The 26,654-nt window shown below is 38.7% G+C and overlaps 1 protein-coding gene across 1 annotated transcript in view; it reads right to left on the reverse strand.

Annotated features, from left to right (window-relative positions):
- LOC103778128 (glycine receptor subunit alpha-2) overlaps positions 1-26,433 on the reverse strand; it is a gene marked incomplete at its 3' end in the record, with an annotated part of 46,343 nt that extends 19,910 nt beyond the window's left edge. Inside the window, exons 1-3 of the mRNA XM_008945702.1 lie at positions 26,116-26,433; positions 23,815-23,948; positions 3,775-3,842 (exon numbers count right to left, since the gene is read on the reverse strand). Of these exons, the coding sequence (XP_008943950.1) occupies positions 3,775-3,842; positions 23,815-23,948; positions 26,116-26,183 (270 nt within the window). The remainder of the gene's footprint in view (positions 1-3,774; positions 3,843-23,814; positions 23,949-26,115) is intronic.
- Positions 26,434-26,654: the final 221 nt, after the last annotated feature.

The following is a 26,654-nucleotide window of genomic DNA, read 5'->3' on the forward strand; positions in this document are numbered from 1 at the left end:
TTAAAACTATACACGTGAATTAATTGGGATCTGACAAGCTCATTTGTAATTATGCTTTTCCTAGTAGGAAGATAATATCATACAGCCAGTTACTGCCAAGCTTTTAAAATAAGGGAATGGCATTTTTATTCTGCTAACACAAGTACGCAAAACACAACTGGAATTTGATGCATTTACCCCAACACAGAACCTGCTGCATAGTGTCAGTTATTGATTATAGGGCATAACGACAATAATAATGTCCTCATGGTTAGTCATTTCTGTAATTAACAATTAGCTTGTCAATGTACAAACTGCTCTTAGCTTTTCCTACAGCTGACAGCTAAAAAATCCTGGTCATTAGCAACACTGAACATCTGAATTCTTTGGGATTCTGCCCAGCCTGATGTAGATTACTCATCTGTGATACTCCACTGCAGTCATGTTGTACAGTGAATTTTCTGCTGAATACTGCATGTGTGAATGCTTCCAAAAATAGATACAGAGCTTACTGATATAACTGCTCTATTCAGTGAAGTTACTCAGGAATGTTTTGCAAGTTAGGGCTTAAATGAAAGATACATGAAACAATGAAAAAAATTTCCAACAAGTCCATCTCCACTATGGCCTTTTTTTTTTTACTGTTTTTATTTTGGTATAATATATATCATTCCAATATGGAAGAAAGCCATTTCTCTTGGAAAAGGAAAAAAATCAATCATGATACTGTCCAATATGTGCATTATAGTGCAGAAAGATTAATACTTATGCATTTCTTTTCCCCAAGATCTGTAGGGAACAAAACTCACAAAAACTCGATGGAATGCATTCATCTGGAGAGAACGAGCACAAAATCCTGTTGCATTTCTGAATGAAGGAATTTGGTTTTTAGAAGAATATGCTGGATGTAAGAGTTGTTCATTGCCTTTCACACAGGGGTGAATTTCATACAGGTGTCTGTCCTAATCAGAAAACAGAAGCTGCTCCTGTTAATATGAGAACCTGGCTTAATGAATTTAGTAGGTGTGGGACTGTAATCCTGTTTGCTGTGTTCATTTTTCCTACTGAAAGCTTCTCCAAACAAGTTTTCATCTCCCAAGTTTCCAATGAGCTGCTGTGGATCACCAGAGATATATTCTGAGAATGTCCCTTCAGTGCATATGGATGGTTTCACTAAGCATCCCTGTCCCCTGAGACAGGAGTGTCTCTATTGAATTCACAATCCATGGTTTTAAATGAATTGTTTAGTTTTATGTCAAAACAATCAAGAGCATTTTATAGGGAAAAATGAATCCTAGGAGTCAAACAAAACTCATTATTTATCGCAAGGGATGCCAACATTTTTACCACATGATTACATCTATTTTGGAAAGGCAAAGTAGATGGAACAGTAATTGATGTCTGCCTCCCAGAGCAATTCTAAAACATCCTAAAACTAATCACACCAGTCATTAAAGAAGTGACAGCATTAAGGAAATCAATATCAAACCATTGAACAGCTTCTATGAGAAATCTTTCCACACTTTTGGCAGGTATTATGAACAAAGCAAAATAAGGGAACCAATAGTCTTTGTTTTCATCTGCTTGAATGTTTGGCTGTTTTCAGCAGAATGTGTTAATGAACATTGGAGAGGTACACATTAACATATTTGATAGAAGGTAAAATGCAATGAGGGGATTTAATCAAAGCAATGAAGGAGTCTAATTAATGCAATCAGCATTAGGTCGTGCAAATATTTTCATTGAATGCCATCTTGTAAAGCCAGTGACGTGCAGGATATTTGCTACTTAATTTTATACTGACATCTCTCCATGCTAGGATCAACAGACATAGCTGGGTAAAAAAGGCTACATTCATAGCCGTCTTTTCAGAATCTTTTAAACATAGGAAGACAAATTAAGTTCTACAAAAATCTGAAAATGACGTCTGTTGATAATTATGGTACATCAATATTTAATTTTTCCTATCATTTTTAACTTGATTTTAGTTTGCTTTTAAGTTGTTTTAAAAATATTATAGATTATTTTAAAGTATTAACTTATTTGTTTATTTTATAGCTCTGTATGTTATAGCCTGTCATTTATAGAAGAGTCTTTCCCACAGTATTTAAAAAAGCAACCTGCCCTAGCAATAGCTTGCCCCTAGAAAACATTAATTAACAGGATGGTTTTTATAAATAAAAATATTTAGAAGCAGAAGATTTGTGTTCCTAGATTCCGTAAGCACCACTTTCTGAAATGATGGCATAAATTACAACTAAATTGAATTGAAGCATTTGACTATTAAATAAAATAGTTAAGTTGGGCTAAATATCTGTTCTTCCTTTGTAATACAAGGATTGCAAGGTAGTATCTATCCCATTTCATAAAAAAAATAGTTTTGGGTATACCTTAAATCCTTTTCTGGGTAGCAAGTTTATTTTTAATTACCAAGAACTCAGTCCTACAGGATACCAAGCACTTTTATTGCCTCTGGCTTCTGCAAATACAGAAAGACCTGGATGCTCTGTAGGAACCCCTGGAAAACACAGCTGTGAAAGCACATTGCAATTGCTTCAAAAGTGCCCATAGTTGTCCACAGTGTCCTGAGGCAATGAGAACAACTCTTGCAAAAATTCAATGAAGGTGAGAGCACGCATTTTTAGTTTATTTTGTGACAGCTGTGACTTGAAGAGTTCAAAGACAAGCTGGGATTTGTCACTAGACCCTTTCAAGAACAGGTTTAACCCACTCTTATATGAGCACCTGATAATTCTTATAGGTTTATCACACTATTATAAGAAGATTCAAAAACTCATAATCTTTTTAAAGATTTATTTTAAAGCATTTCTTTTTTTTAATGAACTCAGAAAAAAAATTTTTTATTTTTCTTAGCAAATATTGCAAGAAAAAAAATTCACTTCTAGACTAAAAAAGAAAATTGTTGGACTAAAATTTTAAGTTTTTTTTTTTTTTTAGTTTGACATCATTAATCCTAAATACTGACAAAAAAAAAATCTTGAAATAAAAATTTAAACTATTTATTTTTTATATATAAAAATTAAACTTGGCATTTTCATTTTGGCTTTTTTTTTTACTGATAATATTCTTTGAATTCAGTTGCACATTTCAGTCATCTGGGATCACAGCATTTTTTCATAGCTATACATTTCAGTCATTTGGCATTCACTTCAGTTACTGGTGTGGCTGCAATTCACAGAGATTTAGCTAAGTTAAACAAGATGACTTTAGTAGCTCTGTCAGCATAGTCTGTAGCAGCAGATAATTCTGCGTGTGGTGCAAGACCCACTCAAAATATGGAGTACTTGGCAGGGAGCCCCACAGCTGAGCTCCAGCCATTCCTCTGCTTCTTCAGTGCTAATAAAACCTGAGAAATGAGGTTTGCACACATATATTTTCTGCAATCACAGTCACTACAGATTACGGTGCAGTCACTATGTATGTACACTTAGTCTTGGTAGCTGAGTTTAATAATTTATATACCTCTTTCTGTATTTACATTTATTTTGATTCAGCTGGTAGGTTTTTAGTAGCTTAATAACTTAGTAAATGTCCCCATGTGCTGAGCATCTCTATTCTATATCACATCCCACTCCTTCACAAGATGGCTTCAATGACCAGTCCCACTCACCATTGTAGTTTCTGCTATTGACCCAAAGCTGTTGATAAATATGTTGCAGGTAACATTTACAGGAGGACCTGCAAGTTGAACAATAAATAGAAAAATTGACAGGTTGTGTTCATGACATATATTAAGTACTGTTGTTCTCTTGCCAATGGCATCATAGCACTTACCATTGTGGTTTCTGTGACCGATCCAAAACTGTTGATAAAAATATTGCAAGTAACGTTTACTGGAGGACCTGTGGAATGCAATAAAAATGTTGCAATATACGTTGAAACAAAAGTACAGATTCCTCAGCCTCCGTACAATCTGTTACAGATGTGGCTGAAAACAAGTAGAGAGTGAGTTTTCCCAAACAGATCATGTAAACACTGATCAACAGAAAAACATTATCAACACTAATTTAATTAACCTATTTTCATTGGACGTTGTTATATAAATATACAGAACTAAATCCTTGCATTTAGGGATTTATGGGAAGAGTTGAGTGAGGGTGTGAGGAGAACAGCTTTTTCTTTGTTTATGGTGCCAGCGCAGAATATGCTTCAGCGTTGCCACCACCCCTCTCTCCCTTCCTTCTCAGACTTAAAACTAAAAGTTTCTCTCTCCACACCTACTCCACTCTGTACGCAAAGTCTTGCCATGGAAATTCCCAGCAAGAGCCACTTTTCACAGACTCATGTCCAGTGAAAATAGACTTAGACAAGCAGCTGTTTATGAACCTTGTCTGAAGTTGTCCACCTTGCCATAAACAAGTATTTTAGGAATGTCTGTTCTGGCTTGACATAGCTTTTTTCAACAGCTGTCTGTCATCTCTTCCCTCCCACCTCTTTTCCAGCTATTCAGCAGTCACTGACGTGTAGCAGAATGATAGGGGACTTAATTAGTCATCTATTAGCCTCCTAGCTTTGTAGGCATGATGAAATAAATAAGGGTTCTCAACTGAATCAAAAAGGATTAAAGTGTTATTTATGCACATGGATAAGATCCCTCATGAACATTCTCTTCTCCAAGCTGACCACCATCAGCAACCTCAGTCTGTTTGACATATCGCCCAGTCATTTAATTACATTTGTGATCCTTCACTGGGCCCCTACCAGTATGTCCATGTCACTCCAGTACTGTGGAGCCTAGAGCTGGACCCATCACTCCAGATGTCTCTCACCAGTGCTGAGCAAAGCAAAGGTTCCCCTCCCTCAACCTGCTTGCAATGCTCTGTCTAATGTAACCCAGGAGACTATTTGTCCTCTTCGCTGCACGGACACATTGCTGGTTCATGTTCAGCTTAGTGTCCTCCAGCAGCCCCATGACCTTTCCTGAAAAGCTACATTCTAGCTGATCATCTCCCACATTGTTCCTCCACAGGTGCAAGACTGCATTTTCCCTTGCTAAATATAGCAAGGTTCCTGCTGGTCTTATTCTGCAGCCTATCTGGTCCGTCTCCATGGCAGCAGAACCCTCTAGGCCATCAACCATTCCTTGCAAACTTGTATCCCTTGCAAACTTGTTGAGGGTGCACTCTGTCCCATCATCCAGGTAATTAATGAAGATGTTAAACAGTATTGGCCCAATGTTGAACCCTCCAGTACACCAGTAGTGACTGGCTGGATTTTGTGTTGCTGATCAGAACCCTTTGAGCATATCCGTCCAGGTGACTTGCCATGTACTTCACTGTCCATTTAGTTAGCTTGTCTATTCCAGTAGTTTATCTATGACAATATTGTGAAAGACAGTAAAAAAAGCCTCGCTGAAGCTGAGATAAGCAACATCCACTGTTCTCCTGTCATCCATGGAGCCAGTGAAGTCATTGTAGAAGGCTATTAGTGTGGTCAGGAATGACTTCCCCTTTCTAAACCTGTGCTGACTAACCCCAATCATTGTTTGCTCCAGTCTTTGGCCAGCCTGTAGTTCCTCGATCCTCCTCCTTGTCCTTCTTAAACACAGGAATATTTTTTTTTCCCATTATGAGAAATGTCTTCCACTCACCATGACCTTTCAAAGATAATTAAGAATAGCCTTACAATACAACTAGCCAGATCCCTCTGCACTTGTGGGTGCTTCTCTTGTGGTCCCATGAACTTGTCTGTGTCCAGTTTGCCTAAATGCTCTGTAGCCTGATTCATCTCCACTGAGTTTTCCTTGATCTAGACTATTCTACAGGTCTCAGAGGCATAGGATTTCCGAAGACCAGTCTCATCAGTAAAGACTGAGGTGAAGGAGGCAGTGAGTGCCATGGCATTTTCCCATGCTCTTTGTAAACTTTTCTTTAATCTCATGATGTTGCCTTGTGAAAGCCACCAGGTGTAAGCACCATAGATTTCAATTCCTCAGTGCCAGCAGAACCTAATATGTTACCTATGTTAGGAAAATATGTTTACCTATGTTATTAAACACTTCACCATGCCACAGACTGCAGTTCAGATATACACTAAGTAGGAACATGCTAGAGCACTGTGTCTTACAGCAAAGCAGTATCTCCCTCCATCGCCTCCTGCTGGTAGGTGTGCAATAGTATAAGAACTCAGTAAACTCAGTTTAAAAAAAAAGAGATCATGTTTGTGACCACCTCAGGAACATGAATATACATAAGTCTGTGAGACCCCAGGAGATGCAGCCCAGAGTCCTGAAGGAATGGGCTGATGTAGTCGTCAAGCCACTCTCCATGATATTTGAAAAGTCATGGCAGTCAGGTCAAGTCCCAGGTGGCTGGAAAAGGGAAGCATTGCACACAGTTTTAAAAAGGGTAGGAAGGAGGATCCTAAACACTACTGACTTGTAAGCCTCACTTCTGTGCCTCGGAAGATCATGGAACTGATCCTCCTAGAAGCTATACTAAGGCAAATGAAAGACAGCTAGGTGATTTGAGACAGCAAACACAGGTTCACCAAGGGCAAGTCCTGTCTGACCAACCTAGTGGCCATCTATGGTGGAGTGACTACATCAGTGGACAAGGTAAGAACTACAAATGTCATCTATCTGGAATTCTGTAAAGCCTTTGACATGATCCACCACAACGTCCTTCTTTCTAAACTGGAGATATATGGGCTTGATGAGTGGACTGTTCAGTGGATGAGTGTCCTGGGTTTGGCTAGGATAGGATTAATGTTCACAAGGAGGGGGGAGAGGCTGAAGTGGGGAGAGGCTGCAACGAGGATAAACACCCAAACCAGCCAATGGGATATTCGATAGCCTACTGACATCATGCCTACTATATAAGGGGATGCCTGCCCTGGAGAAACGGCACCTGTTTTCAGCATGTGGCTTCAGCATGTGTCTAGAGCTTCTTGGGTACAAGTAGGGTCTCACAGTTTATACCACTTGTTTTATTTATTATTTCATTAGTAATATCATTATTACTGTTGCTTCTTCTCTCTTTGCAGTGTTCTATTAAACTGTACTTATCTCAACACACTGGGCTTTGTCTCTTTCTCCTCATTCTCCCCCCATAACACGGGCTGGGGGTGGGGGGGTCAGTGGGAGGAAGAAGTAGGCAAGTAGCTGCATTTAGTTGCCGGATGAGGTTGAACCATGACAATGGCTGGATGATTGCATCCAGAAGCTATTGGTCAACAGCTTGATGTTCGGATGGAAATCAGTGACAAGTGGTATGCCTCAGGGGTCCATACTGGGACCAGTGCTGTTTAATATCTTCACCAATGACATAAACAGAGGGATCCATTGGACCCCCAGCAAGTTTGCAGATGACAGCAAGCCAAGTGTTGTAGTTGACATGCCTGAGGGACAGGATGCCATCCAGTGGGATCTGGACAAGCTCATGAAGTGGGCCCCTGTGAACCTCATAAGGTTCAACAAGGCCAAGCGCAAGGTCCAGCACCTAATAATTTATATTTGTGTATAAACGTTAAAAGAATAATGCAAGATTTCAACCAAATGAGAACTGAAGACACTTATCAGAGGATCCTAAAAACTAACATTTGATCATATAACTTACAGATTGCAAGCTAAAAGTCCAAATTTCTCTTAAAGTCAAACTCCTAGTGATGGGGTTTCTAAATGTACATAGGAAACACAAGCCAAATGAAGTAGACAAGAAAAAGAAAGATAACTAACTGAGCACTGAAGTTTACAATGGTTTTATTATTTTTCAATTCTTTTTTTATTGCTCTTTTTTTTGTTTTCTACTGTAGATATTATTGCACTGGGAAAAGGGTGTATAGGTGTTATACACCTTAAGGAAGAAGTGCTCTTTAAAGAGGGCACACAACATCACTTTTTGCTCTGAAACATTTCACGGTTCATTCTAGATTTTTCTTACCTGATTGTTCATTTAAAATGAACATAACAAACTTCGGTTAAGTATAGCCAGAATTTGATAACATAACCTAAAACTCTTCAAAGAAAATGGAAACATTTGATTTGGCTTTACTGCCTAAAATCTAAAATGAGTTGATATTACCTCCAAAAAATTAAGCAAAGTATATTTTATAATGAAATCCCTTTTTTCCCCTTAGTTTTCCTTATGTCAGCTCGGATGCAAAAATGTAATAGTCCAAGTTCCTTTTGGACACATTTGAGATAATCAATGATTTTCAAGTCATAAGGAAAATGTCTGTGTCTTGAAAGGTACCAAGAAGAAAAACAAAACAAAACAAAAAACAAACAAACAAACAAAAAAAAAACCACACACACAAAAAAAAAAAGAAAAAAAAAATCAAGTAGCTAATGTTCAAATCCACCAGAAAGCAGATATTTGATATTCTGAGAAATGACTAAGACATCACTTCTGTTGCCTGAAGTTCCCCTTCCCCCTGTTTCCCCAGAGGGACTGCAGGACTCTGCAATGTGCTGCCTTATTGAAAAGCCCTAACATCATAATGTGTCACACACCTTCTGTGACTTCAGGGCACTTAGCATTTGCAGAAAATCCTAAGCACTCATCTGCTCACCTTACCCACAGAAACCCATATATACCAAATACCACCCCAAATTTGCTGTGGCATATTGCCTCATAGCTCCTGTACCCTGCTGAAATCTGGCTAGAGGGTGAATCCTTTCCTTGTCAGCTGCCAGAGGGGGTGAATCCATCCCAACACAGAGGGTAGTCCTCACGTTGAGTGATGGGTGTGGAAAGATGTATGCTGAGCCCTGTCCAGTTGCCAACTGCAGCTTTTGCTGCATATTCTCCAGTATTGATAACACACAGCCCCAAGGCTTCCTTCATTTGGTAGGTTCTTGAGATTTACTTGCCCTCTTGTCCTTGAGAACATCCTAACTGCAACTAATCATATCTGTATTCTCATGTTCATCTGAACTCTGCCTTTTTGGTGAACAGTTTCCAGGCTGCACATGACAGCCTTTGCCTCTCCACATTTTAATTTCTGCTATATAGCTAAAATGTCCTTAGTGGAAATATTATAATCATACAAGAGATTTAAAATGATACCTGTGAACTTGCCAATTTTCTTTGATATGTGTATTTATTAAGCAATTCTGTAAGGCAGACTAAAGTACAGTACACACTATCAGAACTGTGGGCAAGGCAGAAAGATGGGGAAGTAAAAATGAGAGATAATAAGGCAGAACCAACTCAAGGTATGGCAGTGAATACACTGGCAAGACACTTACAGATCGTGAATAATCTTATGTCTTTCTCTGTATGCAGTATTCATTGGTCTGCTTTCTGACTTGGGCCCATGTGCCAAAAGAAGGAGTTTTTTTCCCATCATCTTGGGTTACTTTGTTCTGTACACAGAGGAGAAAGGTGAGCTGAACTGCCCTTCTCCCCTTACCACAGAGAGCAGGATAAGCATCAGGACTCTTTTAAAAGACTGAAATCAATCCCGCCTGAGTTTGGAGATAGAGCGGCAATCCAGGAACAAGATCAAGGGGCAAAATGAGGAGGCAGTGATCCCACCAGGGACTGAGAATCCCTTTGTCTGTGGAGCAATGATTTTATGTCTGAGGTCAAAAGTGGGAGGAGATCAAAATGTGGGATAGGGGAAGACAAAGACCCACATGCTGACCTCAGCACTGGAAGACAAATCTCAGGACAGGAGGGGATGGTAGCAGGGCTTGCTGGAGACGGTTTATTAGTTGCCACTTCTCAAGGCAGCTGTGGTTTTAGCAACCATTTCTCCTCAACCAAGCAGAGCAGTTTCCAAAGTCCAGCACAGTCCTTTTGAGACCTGAAAGAGAGCTAACCCCTATGGAAGTCTGCTTTTGCAGCTGCAGTCCTACCGATGCCTGATTTACCACTTCAAGAGCTTGCCAATGCATGGAGCTCCATGGCCCTGCAGGAACAACACTGTAAGTCAAACAGCAAGGCTGAACCACTGCTGGGACATATCAGTCAGCCATGATCATTAGGCAGGAGCAAGTTGATTCTCATCATAGCTTCCTGCCTGCTCAGAGAGCAGCAGGCAGGGTAAGGACTGGAGAAATGCTATCAAAGGCAGCTCAGACAGTCCTGTAGCCAGGGACCATGGATATTGGGCCAAGGAGAGAAAAGCAGCTTTGATGTGCTATGGCTACATGGATGAGCCATGGGGATCCTGCAACTACCCCAGAAGCAGTGCAGCTTGAACACTTGTTTTCCAGGATCTGTATAATGCATAATCCAACTGCTGATGAAAAAATTCATATGACTTAACGAGTTTGCTTAAGGTTCTAGTAAGAAAGCTTGAGCTAGACAACAGGTAGTCTTTATTGCAAGTACCTAGGTAAGACTTCTCTCTTTCCAAAAAAACTATCATTCTGCCTTTGGGCAAAATCCACTTAAACATCATCATCTCATTAGAGTGTTAACAGCAAGGGAAAATCAGTTACAGAAGGCAAAATTAATGACACCGGGACAACATAGTTCCCCAAAGGCTTACAAACCAAGGTAACATTTCTTGTTGGATAGTGATGCCTTTCATTTAGAAGGTTGTCTTTCTGTGGGATTTCTGGGGGGTGCATCACCCTGATTCCCTAATTATAATCATGCCTGGTAAACAGAGAATTCCCTCTTCTTTAGAAGTATTCACCACAATCCAATGTACCACAGAAATCTTTACTCATGTCAGTTTTATTATTCACTGATGACAATTCAAGTTACTCAACAATCAAACAGATAAACTTCTGAATGCAAAAAAAAACCCCACAAAACAACAACAACAACAAGAAAAACCAAACCAACCAACCAAACAAAAACCCATAAGGGCAGAGATATCAAGAACCTCTGAAACACAGTAATTGTATGGTACTTTATACTGTCACAGATTGCTGGAAAAATCAAATAAAGACATAATTATTGTTCTGCTTCATCAAGCTAAAACAAACATTCTCTGAAAGTTCATCTGTCATGTGTAACAACTTAGCTTGTTGAGAATGCCATATCTACGAGTGGGAATGTGACAGCAGTTTTGGGTTGGCTTACTGTAGCATCTGAGGTTTAGCATCATATTCTGTGTTGTCAATATACATTTATGATCAACAGAATAAGGCTGAAAGCCACAAAGGCACTTACAGTGCCAGAGCAAGTCCTGAAGAGATATTTAGCTGTCTAAATCCTTTTTAGGGCTCTGATTCCCACTGGTATCACTGAGCCCAAATACTACCAAATATCAGAAGAATATACATGAGCAACACCACTTACGGCAACAATATTTACATGGAGGAGACACAACATGCCCTACCCAAAGCAGGCAGGAGACAGAGGCAACACTGAATGGAATCAGGAGAAAAGTATTACACATAGAGGAAAGTACAATTTTGCCTTAGCTCCAGCTGCCTATTTCTAGAAGTACACATGCAGGCACACACAAAAATGTAAATAAACAAAATGGCACCAAGAGAACTCTTCTCTTAGACCAAGATTTAAGCTGCTTCCCTTCACTTATCTAACTTGAGAAAAAGTCTAAGAAAAAATATGGCCTTATGACATGACCTTGACATAAAAACAGCATGTGACATTCCAAAATTGAAAGCTCTTCTTCAGCAAAATGCCACTGAGGCCTCACAAGGCAAATAAATAGTCCAGTTATTATCAGATCCAGGTGATCACAGAATGAATCATAGAAAGAAAATGTCTCTGGAGTAAGTGCAGCTAAAGCCATCTATACATATATACATATATATATATATATACATATATGTTGGCATAGTCTGAGGTCAAACTAGTGAGTAATCTCTTTCTGAAGTGGTATGTGAGTTTTCAGCTGTGGGACTACTGCTGAATGTAGTAGGAGTCATGCTGGTAAAATCCTATCAACGTTTCACGGAAGGAGAAACCCTGCTAAGATGCACGCTTTTGTACTTTAAAGTGCATGTGAAAATTGTTGGATTGGCATGCTTCACATTCACTGAATGCCTTTGTCCATAAACCTAGCTCTGGAAGAGGAAGGTGAGTCTCACACTACAAAAGCTCTTCAGTTCTGCATTTGGCATTACAGGGTAGTCCATTCGATGTGTTCATTCTTTACTGCCTCTTTCTGCTGAGGCTGATAACAGAAACATACATTACTGTCAGCTCTGGGGTGCAGTGGGATATTTCCACATAGGTTATCTAATAGACATTGCACAAGAACAATTTTCAGGCACTATTTTATTTCACTCCACAAACCAGGAGCTCAGAAATAAAAAGCCCTTTAAACAGTTGACATGCTCCTGATTTACCCAGCTGACCTGAGCTAGTCTACAAAGAATATATACCCACAGCAGTCACAACGAATTGTATAAATGCACTAGTGCTGGCTTTCATGCAGGTAGTTTGAGGCCTGCTACCAATGTATTCATGGCAGACTGGAATCCAAGGCCAATGGAGGTCATTGACCTGAGGCATCATATCTTGTTCTGAGCTCTGTGTCATCTTGGTGTGGCACAAAGCAACTCTGAGCAAATTACTTGAAAGATAACTCAGATGTTTCTACATAGGCCTCAGACACACTTGTGACTGTCCAGTGCAGCCAGCCCCAGAGCCAAAGCCTTCCATGTGCAAATGAGTCTGTGGAAATAATTCTAAAAAACAGTGAATCAGAAATCTTACATCCAGAAAATTCCCCTTGGAACTATGCGCCTACAGTGCAAAGTTACTCAGTACTTATGTCAGCTTTGAAAATATTAAAATAAATGCTTTAATTCTCCATATGTCCATCAAATTTCTTTTTCTCTGAGTTCTCGATTCTTTTTTCAAATCTTTCCATTACAAGTCATGACAAGCACCTCACTGCAAGGCATCTCTTTCTGAAGTCTTACTTTCTCCAATGCAATAAAAGTATTTGGGGAAATTGGTTGGCTTTTCTTACTACATGAAAAGATCCAGGCACCTGCTTTTCCTATGACAAAGCAGTGCTCACTGAAGTGAGCAAATGGAAAGCCAGAAGCCCTCAGCCTCACTGGAACCAGGTAGCAGAGATGCTCCTCGCACCTGATTCGACAAATTGCTCAGTTAATGAAGACAGAGCTCTTCACTACTGATTGGCATGTGAATGGTATAATGTGTGCAGAGGCCTGAATGTGGTTAAATAAAAGATGATATTACATCTCTAGTCATGAAATCTGCACTCCAACATAGGGTCAGTCAAACTCCTCCAGGGTAATCTTTATTTTTAATAAAGTTTTATGAAGTCAGTGTGGCCAATTCATCTAAGAGACCACTTGGTTCCACAAGATAAAAAATATTCACTGAAAAGAGAAGGCAGGAGGGAAGACCTACTCAATAAAAAAAAAAAAAAAATTAGAAAAGGAGTATTAATAACAATATTGAAAAGTTGTCAGCCTGTCTAAGTTTTCCTTTTCAGCCAGTATGAAATGCTTAATTCTGCTCAGCATACTCACCTCAAAGCATTTATTTAAAAGAAAAAATAAAAATTGATACGTTGTTCCTTTCTCTCCAAATATTTCTTACTTTGTTCCCTCTCCATGATTCTGATCTTGTGCTGCAGAAATCAATGGAATCTCAGTTATAAGCATCAATAGATACAGTCTCAAATACTGGGCTTGATCAATACCTCTCTGTGGTCACATAGAGGTGTCAGAATCAATTTTAACCCTTTCCTCTGCCCCTTGGACATTGACTTTAATTCACGATTTTGCCAGCTTTTTCTTTAATGTCTCCGTAATGTTTCTTGCTTTGCTGTTAGAAGACATATGCAAGACTTGAACAAAAAGAGCAGTTCTGGTGACCAACATTACTGAGCAAACATTGATTTATGGCTGCTGGGGAATTATACACCAGATGGCACATGGGACACAGATGAACAATGGGATTTAGACAAATGGGATGGCTCAGGCATAGGGACAAATGACAATACAAACAGTCAGGAGCTGGTACAGATGGAAATCTGTGACTTGTCAGAGGCACAGAGACCCATATTCTCACCACATATTATAGTGAGAATATATTATTATTCTCACTAATAAAGTTTTCCTTTTATTTTCAAGCCTTTCCTATTTGTTTAACCTTCTTATAGTTAAACTCATTTCCATACAATCTGCACAGAATATTGTTTTGAAATTAATTTCTCCTTTCTGACTCTCAGCTTCAATGTTACCATCAACTGATCTGTTGAATGCTTAGCTCAGCCTCCTTTCCCTCCACTTCACACATCCTCTCTCCCTCTGGGAACCTCCTATGTGGTCTCCCATATCCTGAATACCAAACAGGATCTGTCTTTTAACTGCAAGACATCCTTAAGGCACTTCTTGGTTGTCTTTCACCAGCAATTTTTTCAGTCATTTGTTCTTCCTGTATATATAATTGCTGGAACAATGGGAGAGGGAGTGAGAACTCTTCACTAGCCTAGAAAATAAACATCTAATAAACTGGCTGACTTAGTTTTTATTGAAAACAAACCAGCTCTTTGATGCAGGATTCTCACTGTATTGCTGTGAGGAGAATCACATGATTTACACAGAGGCTTAAAGCTCTGCTGACATAAACCGTGTTGCAGGCTCAGGGCATCTCGTCTTCTTCTGGTTTCCACCATCACTGGTCATGTAGGAGTGTTCTACAAAGTCATCCAAATCAGACTATATTCATACTGAGGAGTTTAATGGCCTAAATTCAATCTGTCCCTAATTATTTTAACTTTTATAAGTTAAAACTTTTATTTTATTTAAAAAAAAAAAAAGAGAGAGGAGTTAAAATCTGGTTTTGACAGATTGTACATGCTTTATCTCTCACAAAACACACTTCAAGTGTGACAAAACCAAAATTCTCAGGGAGCCAAAGATCTCCAAATTTATGAAGCCAAAGATCTCCAAAATTATTCTCAGGTTTATAGAAACAAAGAGCTGCAAAATTCTCCTGGACAGCTATTTTTATAATGGCTCCTATAACCAGACTGACAAAAGGCTCTTAACACCTCAGATTTCTCAATCTTGATGGGGCATCACCCTCTGGAAGGTAAAATTGTTGCAGTCTGAAATTCTTACGTGGAGTGGCTAGATCTTTATTTTAGTTTGGCATGGGAGAAAGTATGTGCCTGTGTTTATGCACACGCAATGGGCTATATTCATATCTGGCAAAAAAGGAGTATTCATATATACTCCAGGTTTGGCCTTACGCATCTCTTCAACAACTGCTTTAGATTGCAGTGTGAGAGTTTATAGCACTTTCCAGCCAAAGTGTCAACGCTATTTTATTTATTATTTAGGACTAACCTTTTATTAGACATAGTAAACAGTACAAGAAGAAAGAGCAATACTGATAAACTAGTTTTATAAACTAAGACAAAGACATAAAGACAGCCGATATTGGGAATTTAGTCATTAAAGGCAACCTAACATAATGAGTATCAATCTGGTCAATTTTAATCCTAGATTTTCCCTGACTAATTATGCTGGTTTAAGGAAAACATTTTGCATCTTCTCAGCTATATTTCCTCAAGTATAAAAATAAGGAAGGTAATCCATGGCTGTGTTCCTGGGATGGAGGAAGAAAGTTTTTCATGCAATGTGCATCAAGTATCAGTTACTGTTTTTTAAGGGAGTACCCTCAATTCAGCTGGTTGCAAATGTCTCCAGTTGTTTTCACTCAGTCCTGGGTTTTGGAGACACAGAAAAGCACAGGTATGTGTTATTAGCTTTTATAGAAGAGCATCATACATCTGCTGTGCTTCCCTGGACAGCCAGCTGTTTGCAATAGCCAAAAAAATCTCAGCCTCGTGACAGGTAGAAGGACTTGCAGTGTTTGATGCTTTGGTGCATAACACTCAGTTCCTTGTTGAGGAACCCTAAGGGCCTCATATAGCCCATGGGCAGAGCATGATGCTTCAGCACAGTGGGGTTCTAGTTGCAGAGGGCAAATAATTTGCACTGGGCTCTCAGGGCTCTCCTGGAACCCTGCTTCTCAGCAATGCTGAGGTACTTCATTCAGGATCCACTGCTCAGACCATTCACCACCAAGTCAACACATACAACCTTGCTTTGAAAAATAAGTCAAGAATTTCAGTCTTTCCTTCTAAAACACAGCCAGTTTTGCAGCCAATAACAAGATATTGAGAGTCCTCTCCAGGAGCTTCTACAACTGCTTCAGACTGAAGGGATGCAGACTTGTACCTCCTAGGCTACAAGGCTGTTGGTTTCCTGGAAAATGGAGTGAGATATCCCTCACTATCTCCCATTCAGAGGAGACAGGATTCATCCTGAAATGAAGCTATGGTCACTTTTAAAAATATTTAATAGGTGTGGCTAGCCTACTGGACCTAGCAGGTTGTGCAGCAAAGCAATTGGGACACAACATTTGGAGAAAGAGCATTCACACACATTTGTGTCTTAGTGGTCAGGGCAATTATCAGGGCAAGTGAGAGAAGTGCTGGCTCTCAGTCCCTGTCCTCACAATGTTTTCTGTAGCACTTCAGCTGCCCCAAAGGCGTAGTGGGTACAGCAGTCACTTCTGTGCATCGTATCAAAATGGACAAGAGCAAAGGCTCTCCCTTCTCAGACAAGCAGATACATCGCAAGGTTAAAAAAACATGTTCTCCTTCTATTTTCTTCCTGTCTTAGTGAAGATTGAATTCTTTGCTGTAAAATGGGCCACTCAGAATCATTTATAATCCTTTGGATCAGATTCTGAACCCTCTAAACTGAGGGAAAGCTGGACCAAAAATCTTCTGTATATTATAGAGGAAGACAGGCTACCCATAGCCATTGTTTTGTGTTTGTGGGGTTTTTTTAAATGATCACAGTTCCACCCTGAGAAGGATCCCTTTTCTCTGGAATATAAGGCAGGCTCTGAGATACCTGGTCCCTAAAGGAAATTGGAGGTGGGGCAGCACCTCATCAGAGACCCTGGATTTGGTTTAGGATTGAGGTGGGTGCTCAGCAAGGAGCCTGGGGCAGCACTGGGTACACTCAGGAGCAGAACTGATTGAATCTGAGGAACTTTAAAATAAAATAGTAATGCACTGCCAGCATTACACAGCAGGTGGATCAAGGATTTCCAGAGGGTTTTGTTTGTTTGTGGACTTGTATTCCATCTAAGTCCTGAAAAACTTCCTTCTTTTATTGGCTCTTGAAGTTTTTATGCTTCCAGTCTTCCTAGCTGCTGACATGGAGCTGAGACATAAGGAGTAATCAGTGTGTCTTCATGCCCTTGCAATACTTGAGGATTGCTGGTAGCTGGCACAGTTTGGATAAGCCACTAGGCTGCTCTGATTTATCCCTTGTGAGTAACTGAACACATGGTGAATGGCACTTCTCGCTCATGAACTGTACTGGTCAGGTCTTGCATGGTTTTCAGAATCAGAGCCTTTATTTCGTAAATTTTTAATTTTAACCACAGACTTGGTATTTATAACATCAGCAGGTCCCTATTCATACCAGACATTGTCCACCCTTTTTCTCAGAGCTGTACCAGACCCTATACCACCCTGCATGCATCATTGTGGGGGGGAGCTCTTCTCAGCAGACTGTTAAAATCACTCATTTCTGGGAAAGACTACAAAATGCATATTTGGAAACTGAACCATCAAACATACATTTTCAGATTATTTAATCAGAGATTTGTATTCATATTTCCAGAGGGGAAAAAAATATAATGAATCTAATAAACCTGCGTATTTCTGTTTTATATGTACATATTCCTAGTTGCTATATCACCACAGTAAATTAAAAATACATGGTTTTATGTATTCCATATATAAAATGCATATTTTATAAGACAGCCAAAACACGAGATGCCTAATGAATGACCCAATGGCATTGGGTTCAACTGTATAGAAAATTAAAATCTAAACATGACATTGGACATGAAAAAAAAAAAAATACAATTAAATTAGAACATGATCAAAACTATAGTGTCTCCTGCTTCGATATAGAAGTTCTTTGGCTCTGCTTTGACATTTGTTTTTCATAAATTCCCTTGACAGTTTATACAGCAGCAGACCAATATTCCATGACAACAGCCAAATTAATTGATAGCTCTTAATTAAATCATTGGTTCTGAATAACGGCCACACATCAATATGATACGGGTCACTGTGGTTAACCTTTTAAATATAAAAGAAGACCAGGGACAGATCCTCAACTTGAATGCCAAGCAGCATTAGTTAGCTTGTGATTTACACTGCTGCAACCTTTCTGACTTGCTTTGGAAGGAACTGACTCAGAAAGCTCAGAAATTGATGCAGGGAATGATCAAACATCTAAGCAGCGTAGAGGGGGTTGCTTGAACATGTTTTCTGTCCCATTTTCTAGAACCCTAGACATAACATAACTAGCCATGCAACTCCCCAGTCCTACTCATGTTCTGGGAAGGAACCTCAAATAAAAGATAGAGAGGAAGAAGGACAAGTTCCCTAGTTCTCTTCACCAGCACTTTTAAAAGAAGCACAATTGAAAAGACCCTTGCATAACTGCAGTAAAAAGGTTTCTGCATGAAAATGAGCATACCTGGGGCAGGGGCAGAACATCACTTCCTTAGCTATATTTTTGTAGTTGAAGAAAAATAAAAACCAAATAAACTCAATATGCTGTGGGTAAGGATCCTCGTGCAGCATCTAACTGTGCAGTGAGATGGGTGTACACAGCTTCATCAGAAAACAGTGTAACATTGTAGATGTGTTTCAAGGCAGAAGAGAAACTAGAAGCACACCTTAATAATGGATGCTTGTACATCTCAAACAACCTTAATTCAGGGAATGCAACAGCTTGGCCACATATGAAAACTGGCTAGATGGCCTCCCTTCTACAATGACCCTTCAGCCTATGTCCTACAACATGAAAGCACCAACAGCACATGTTTCCTTACTGCATGCTATCAGGACTGAATGGGGCTTGAGTCTCCGTCAGACACAGCCCTCTGAGCCTTTGAACTGCACCTGCCTTCACGGCCAGTAGTTTTAGCCACTGATGTCTGGCTTTGGAAAGGTTGTTAACTGCTTGGAGAACAAATCACTGCAGTCCTGCAGCCTATCTTAGGTATGTTTTTCAACATTCATATGTATTTACAGGTTGTTTTTACAACAGCTATCTGTGAAGTGTCTTGTCTAGACTAAGATTAACTTCTGCAAACTGTTCCTCTTCTTTGCACGTACATAGGAGCTGCTTTTGTGTATTAAGCCTTATGCCACTAATTTCACCCTTAAATGTTATTCATTGGTTTCCATTCATGCTGTTTTAAGTGTTTCATTACTGGTCAACTCAAGAACCAAACAAGTAAGCAATGGGCTTGAACGTATGGGAAAAACTGACCCTTACTGCCAAGGAGTTAAAGTATTAAAGTGCATAAGCCGTTCCCTGTAACAGTTGTCAAGCTAATTTTCAGTAAATTACTTAGTCCATGTGTTTATTATTCAGATATAAACCCACTGACTCAGCATGAAAATTATATTACAGCACTGTAATCACAGGCTAATTTTTTACAACTGCAGTCAGTATACTCCCAAACAGCAGCCCTCCAAGACTTCTCTGAGTTCAGAAACAGCAGCTTTTGAGCAAGCATTCGAACTGTATCACACCATCTGGTGGTGAGGGCAACAGGAATGGGCACTGCTGCTGCACATATCCATGTAACTCCATAATAATTAGGGTATTCTTGAGCAAATAATGAATTAATGGGAAAGAATGTGCTTAACACATAGAATGAAATTCTTTACAAAAGAAAATCACTATCATCTTCATTGCAAACATTTTCCATACCAGAAGGTAACCAACACCTGGAGCTCTTTGTGACAAACTCCCCTTCTCATGTCACCCAGTGCATGACAGCCAGTCTACTACTTAAGGTGTTTGACAAAACCCACATAGATAAATAGCTTTCTCTATCTGATAATTTCCAGCTTATGTTTAGATTTTAAGTGGATTTAGAAGATGAAGATGTTAAAAGTGGAAATAATTTAGTAACCTCTGAAGGTCAATACCTGCTAGGAAATTTTAAATTCAAGCTGTCTTTCCATTAGCCCCCTGCTTCATGTGATTAAGTTGTAGATTGATCCCTTGTATCGGGGCATTGCATATAGTGCTCTTGAGGGAGCCTGTGTTGAATATACAATAATCTAAGATGCTACTTCACCACCCCTGGTTTCTACCTGCGAGAAAGCACATTCTTGGCTAATTTTATAACACAGGTGCCCTACGCTGCTACTTCTGGTTCTGTTGAGAAAAGCAAAGTGAAGCAGAAGAGAAAGTAAAAGGCAGCACTCTGATTTGTTGTTGTTGGTCTTCACCATTAAAAATATAACATTAATATTAATCATGTAAAAAGTACATTGTGCAGGTTTCACCTTTTCTTACTTTGCAGAAACCATGCAAAACTGATATTATAAATTAAGAAGAATCAGCAGTCAACTCACAGGACCACACACGTATGTTTGCAGAACAAACGTTTTCTTTTCAACAGAAAGACTCTCAGGGACTTCAATTAGTATTAGATTGCAGTCTTCATATTTACATTTAACTGTATTCACTTCTGTGTCCTTACACACACTACTAGCCTATTGAAATTCAATAAAAAATAACAGTAAGATGAAAAAGTATGCATTAGGTATTTGACAGACAGAGATTAAGAAAGGAAATTTTGAGAGCTGTCATTCTTGCACTTTTCTCTGGATGTTCATCAAGGGTACAGTCCCTCTCAGTGCCTGGTCATTTTGTATCCAATCACTTGGTGTGTGAAGAAGAACCAGAAATCTGCTCCTCTGCTTTCAAATGATTGCATAAGACAGAAAGATACAAGAACAGAAAGGATCTTTCAGTGTATTGTACCGCTCTTAAAAACAAAACCAAAACTAAACCAAAAAACAACCCTGTTGTTGATGTCTAAACACTTATACATAAACACCTGTTGCTCTCCCACTATCTTCCCAAATTTTCTAATTCACAAGAGCAAGTTAGGGAAAAGCAGTAACTAATGATGAAATGCTTTATCTGGATAAAACACCTTGTTCCAGCAACTAGCATTTTTATCTCTCTTTAAAATGCGTGGCTTTTGCTCCACAAGATAATCAAATAGCTCCTAGCTGCTAATTCACAGTAGTCGTAAAAGTATATTTAATTATCGTATAAGATAAATGAGTTCTATTCGCCTGCCTTTCCATGAAATCAGACTTTTCTGACATTGTAAAATGCTTACGGTGGACTCAGAGAAAGCCATGTAACTGCTCTAAAGCAGAAGAAGCTAGAAAAATGCACGAGTAGTGACACAACTATCCCAATCCACATCATCTTTTGTGGAATATAGGAAACAAATATTGACCCCAAACTACATGCAAAGCAAGACAGTAGATCCCTAGTTTAAACCACTGTTTCTGCAGACTTCTTTTATGCTTAAAAGATCTTGCCTTAAAATACGAAATTGTTATAAATTAGGTAATCATTCCACATTTCATCCATCCATCCATCCATTTATATGATTCAGAATATCAGTATTCTACAATAGCTCATATCCCCAAAAAGATCTCAAACAGATTAATGAATGTTAGAAACTGAAATAATTTCTGTCATGGTCACAATAAAGACTCAGTACAAAACCAAAAAGTCTTTATAATAACTCCGTGCAAGATAAATTTCTTTTGACCTCTCTGTAGCTGTATTTCTTATTCTTTAAAAGGGGAAAAAATGCAATAAGCATTTTAAATTTTTTTAGAAGGTTAACAAGACTTGGGCAACTAGTACATGGCTATGCATCATATCAACTAATAGCAAAAGGTTATCAGCTGACAAGGTTTTGACTGATGATATGAAGTTCAAAACTGCATGACTTAGCTCTCTAGTTCTGAGTTGTGAGATAGAAAATACCCTTTAAAGGAATATAGCAAAGAACAAGATAACCTTTCAGATCCCTCACCAGAAGACTGAGAGCTACAGGAGAGCTCAGAGATGTGAAGTTATGAAAAAAAAGACACTGAAGATCTGTTTATAAGTTCAAACTGCTGCCAAGTACCAGCCTGCTCTGCAATGTGACCTAATAAAAGTAGAAAAATATGAAATGGCAGCCTCCTTGCCATTAAGGGTTCATAAGTGTCATCAGGCAGCAGCTTTATCTTGGGGACACAAACAAACCATGGGATTTGGAGAGGAGAGGTGTCTGTCAAATTGCTCAGCATGCACCATACAATGTCATGCCCACCATACCTGCTCTGCCCACTTGAACATCAGGGTAATAGAGCTGTGAATCTCTTTTCCCCTGTGTTTTCCATGAAATGGCTTTAGACATGTACTGGGGAGCAACAACAGGTTGTTTTTAGGTCATCCTATGTACAGGGACTGCTACTATTCATGGTTTTATGTGAGCTACAAGAAATGAAGCAGAAACATTCTTTTAGTATCCTTACCATACGAAGGGCAGGAATAAGTTCCTAATGATTGCTCAGTTCAGGCAATTTCTGTCTTCATATGCATTCTCTAAAACTTCATTTCTCATTAAAAAGCACAAAAGGAACATGAGAGTTTAATGCAATATTACTTTCTACCAGCTAATGTCGACTCCAGAAACTCAATAAGCACTCTGAAAACAGTTTTGAAATTAAAATTTAACAATTCCTTGAATAGAGTTTCTTTACCTTGCCAGCTTTCAAACCTTTGGATCTGAATGTCACACTAGGTTCCTCCTCACTCAGGAATAGGAAGCAGTCAAAAAAAAAGCCCCTTTGTTCCAAACCTTGTATTTCGCATGTGTGGAACAGAGAGAAGAAACTGATCTTTGATCTAAATTAAATTAAACACTTTTCTCATTGATGTGTGAGCTTCCTTTCTCCTAACTGTTCTTTCATCAAGAAATGATTGGGTTTTTTCCAGTTGTTATTAACTTTCACAACGCTGCTAATACAGCTCAATACAGAAAAACGTGCATTTCAATGACCAAAGCTGATAGACACGAGTGCAAATGTACGTTGGTATCAGATTTGTTACGGAAGAAAGCATTTTATCCATTTTCAGAGTAAAATCACATTCTGATACTCAAATTGACATAGAAGAGCCAGTTTTGGTGGAATTATAGGGCTCTCCAGAAATGCCAAATACTTGCAAGGAAAACTTCTCTCCCGACTCCTTTCTTTCAAAGCCACAAGACATTCCGTGCTCACTTCCACAGGGATTTACAAGGCAACAGCAAGGAAAACTTATTGTGAATAGTAATGGTTGCAAAATAAACCTCCAATCCACCTCCTTTTTTTTACTGGAATGATGGTGGTGACTCTCCACAACTCAGTCCAAATTTTGGAAGAAAAGAGGGGTGTGTCAAGGAAATGAAAAACAGAATATGTTTTCTGTATTTTCTGGGGATTCTGAGAGATTGGTTCTCATCATTCAGTCAACATATTCAGGATAAAATCTCTGTGCATACCTTGAGTTCTATCTCCCTACTTTGAGAAGGAAGGTTTTACTTTCATCAAGTTGAACAAAATGATAGACTTTTTCTTCAGACAATAGATGTTTTCTTCACACACTGCTATAAAGAAGACAACAACTCAGCACAGAAGTGTAAAGATGTTGTCTCCATGGGTTAAAAATTTCAGGAAGTCATCTGGATTGCTTTTAGTCTGGAACCTGGAATCCAATTTACTACATGGAATTATTAAGTTCTTCAGAAGCACCCTCTGACAGCTAAACTTTATTTTCAGGTGAAAAGTGGGGTTTCAAGTGCTGGATTCCTAATTACATGCACTGCTTTCCTAGTTCTCCCCATGGATCAACTGATCTCCATGACACTATCACAGTGGAAAGCTGGTTATTGAAAAGAGAATTGGAACCCAGACATAAATCCCACAAATCTATAATTTGTCCAAACCATAATCTATTAAATAATCAGAAGTCTTAAAAAAACTTACCTTTAAAATTTGGTCTGATTCTAGCATCATACCCCGATGTCCTTCCCATCAATTTGTCCAAAAAATCTGAAGGAGACAGTGTCTGTGAGGGGGATTTTCCAGATCTTGAATCATGTTCTTTACAGAAAGTCGTCCTAAATAAATTATTAGTCACCATTAGCTAATATTTAGCTTGTATTTTATTCAAGTCGTGGAGAAATTATAGCACTAAATAAAACTGTCTTAATTCAGTGAATGTAGAAATTAATATTTTTATAGAACAATATAGTTTATTTTTCATCAGCAAGCTTCAGAAATAAAAGTGAGCTTAAAGTAGTATGTGTGGACACAATTTGGTATTCAGAAAAAAATAAAGCCCTCAGTTTAAAAAAGAAATTCATTACAGCTTTCAGACTTCAGAAGATTCAATTTACTCTTCATCTTAATGTGTAAAATAATCTTACAGGGACTTTGATATCCTATGTCATATAATTGCTTTAATTACATGTATGCTGTTAAAACTATATGTTAACACTTGTTTAAGGTGGTCTTAAACTTCCAAACATTAGCTGGCAACACTCACCAGATAACACTGAAAATCATTTGTTTTATTAATGTTGGGAAGGATATAGATGAAAAAAGTAATGTTTTTTTACAGATGCTACCTAACAAAGATTTAAGTCATGCTAGTGAATGTCTGGATTTTTCCCCAACACTGCAAAAACGGTTCCAGAGTCAGTCACATCTGATCTTCAGGAGGTTTTACCAATGAACATTGAGTAATAAAATTTATTGTTATTATCACCAGCTGGTATTTATATGTAAGCTCTTGGAACACATCTCTGCTTTCAGGATTTAAGAGCAGACTTCTGGTACCATATTGTGCATGCAAAATGCCATGTACATAGCATATTATATACTGCAAGCACATTATATATTGCAGACGAGCAGAATTTAGGACTTCCCTGTGGTTGTTCCCTACGGAAAAAAAAAAGCAAACTAAAATTAAATGGTCATATGTGGTGTGTAGAGGCACAGATTTAATCATACAGCATTATCTTGTTTCTTTATTAACCAATTTCATTCTGTCTATGTTTCAACAATATCTCTGAGCTATATTTAAAGTAATTCTATGACTGTGTCTTCTTAACCACTCACTTTCCTTTATACATCTCCTTGAAGGGAACCACTGCATTTCAGGAGTGTTTCACGGGTTCTTTTGTGCATTTCTAGACAAGTATAAACCAATTAGGTATACATGTGAGTCCCTAAAATGAGAAGCAAATATCACTTCCATGATCCTTTTAGAAAAGCACCAGGACTGTTAAAAGGCAAGGTGATAGTAAATTCTCGTGGTGTGATTCCCCGCTTTTTTCGGGTTCCATTTACAGAGGGTGGTTGCTCTTTTTGCTTTCGTCAATGACACGGTAGCATTACAAAATATATTAGATTTTTACTACACAACAGATTACATTCCCCACTTAAAACATTCAGATAAGGTATATAAAAACTGGAAAATTAATCCAGTGCACTTATTTGGGAAGCTCCTACCCAAAATACTTCTGTTGTCATTCAGAGCCCAGTAGCTATGAGCTGCTTTGTGATCTAAGACGCAGAAATATAGACAGTGTTTCACTCTGTCACTGTACATATACCTCACTACTCATAGGAAAACACCCTATATGTGTGCATGTGTAGATACACAGTACAGTTTAATAATGACCCTCAGCTAAAATGATGTTTTGGTCAATAAGACTGACCTGTTTGCTTCATATGGCAAAAAGTCAATAGCTGAAGCAAAAGCACACGAAACATTAAAAGCAAAATTAGAAACAACAATCATATGGAGTGGTACTTTAAGTGAGCACAATCCTAGTCTGATCCAGGGTTTTCCCAAAATCAAAGCACTGGCTCTGTAGTTGCAAATAACTACATCCCTAGCAAAACCAGTTCGATCATTACCAGAGCCTGAAGAGGAGGGAACCAAAGCAACTTCCTAAACAGCCTCTGGTGGGAGCAGAGAATTTGTAATTTGGAAGAGAAACTGAAGATAACGTTTTTACCTATATTGATACTCAATGGAAAAGCCTGTCTTTGAAGCATAGAAATGGAAAACAGATCACCGAAACTTGAGATTTATTTTTTTTGGTGTTTGTTACCAAGCAACGAGTCTCTGAGTATAAGAGGGATAGCCTATATAGAATGAACACGAAATACTCTCAAAAATAGCAAACAAACTAGGTTAATGTGACGTAGCATCTTTATAGTTACTATTCCCACAAGCTTTTGACAAAAATCATCACATAGAGTCATATCACCTACCTGAAGTGGCTTGTCTCTAAGAAAAATGCAAACAAGGTTGTCAAAATTTTCACTAGCTGACGGTTCATTCCTCCTGCCTTCTGTGATGATTTGGAAAATATCCCAGAAACGATTCCAGAGAGACACGGGGAAAAAGTAAGCTGGTGCTGCCTAGATTCCCAAAATCAGCAATAATTTAATTTTCTTGACAATCAGGAAGAGAAGGTCTGGATCTCTACAAATTGGGGGTAAAAAAGAAATGCCAGTCCTTAGAATCATGGTCAGGTCAAGCCTAGGCTCATCTCCAGCAGCCAGCACAAAACAGACAAAGCATCAGACTTGGCCTCACTTTTAGTGTTGGAGGGGGGGAGGGAAGAAAAAAAAAAAAAAAAAGAAAAGAAAAGAAAAAGAAAAAAAGGTAAGGAAAAGAACAGGAAACCTAACTATGCAAGGAGCATCACGCAAAAGGGAATAGCGCTGAGAGCAGTTCTGTTGCCGACATGCTTTATTCCCCTTTCGCTTTGAAAATTAGTATTTATGAAGGACAGTGGGGCTACTGG

The sequence above is a fragment of the Merops nubicus genome, unplaced genomic scaffold, assembly GCF_000691845.1.
Source record: "Merops nubicus isolate BGI_N331 unplaced genomic scaffold, ASM69184v1 scaffold12950, whole genome shotgun sequence".
Lineage (NCBI taxonomy): Eukaryota > Metazoa > Chordata > Aves > Coraciiformes > Meropidae > Merops > Merops nubicus.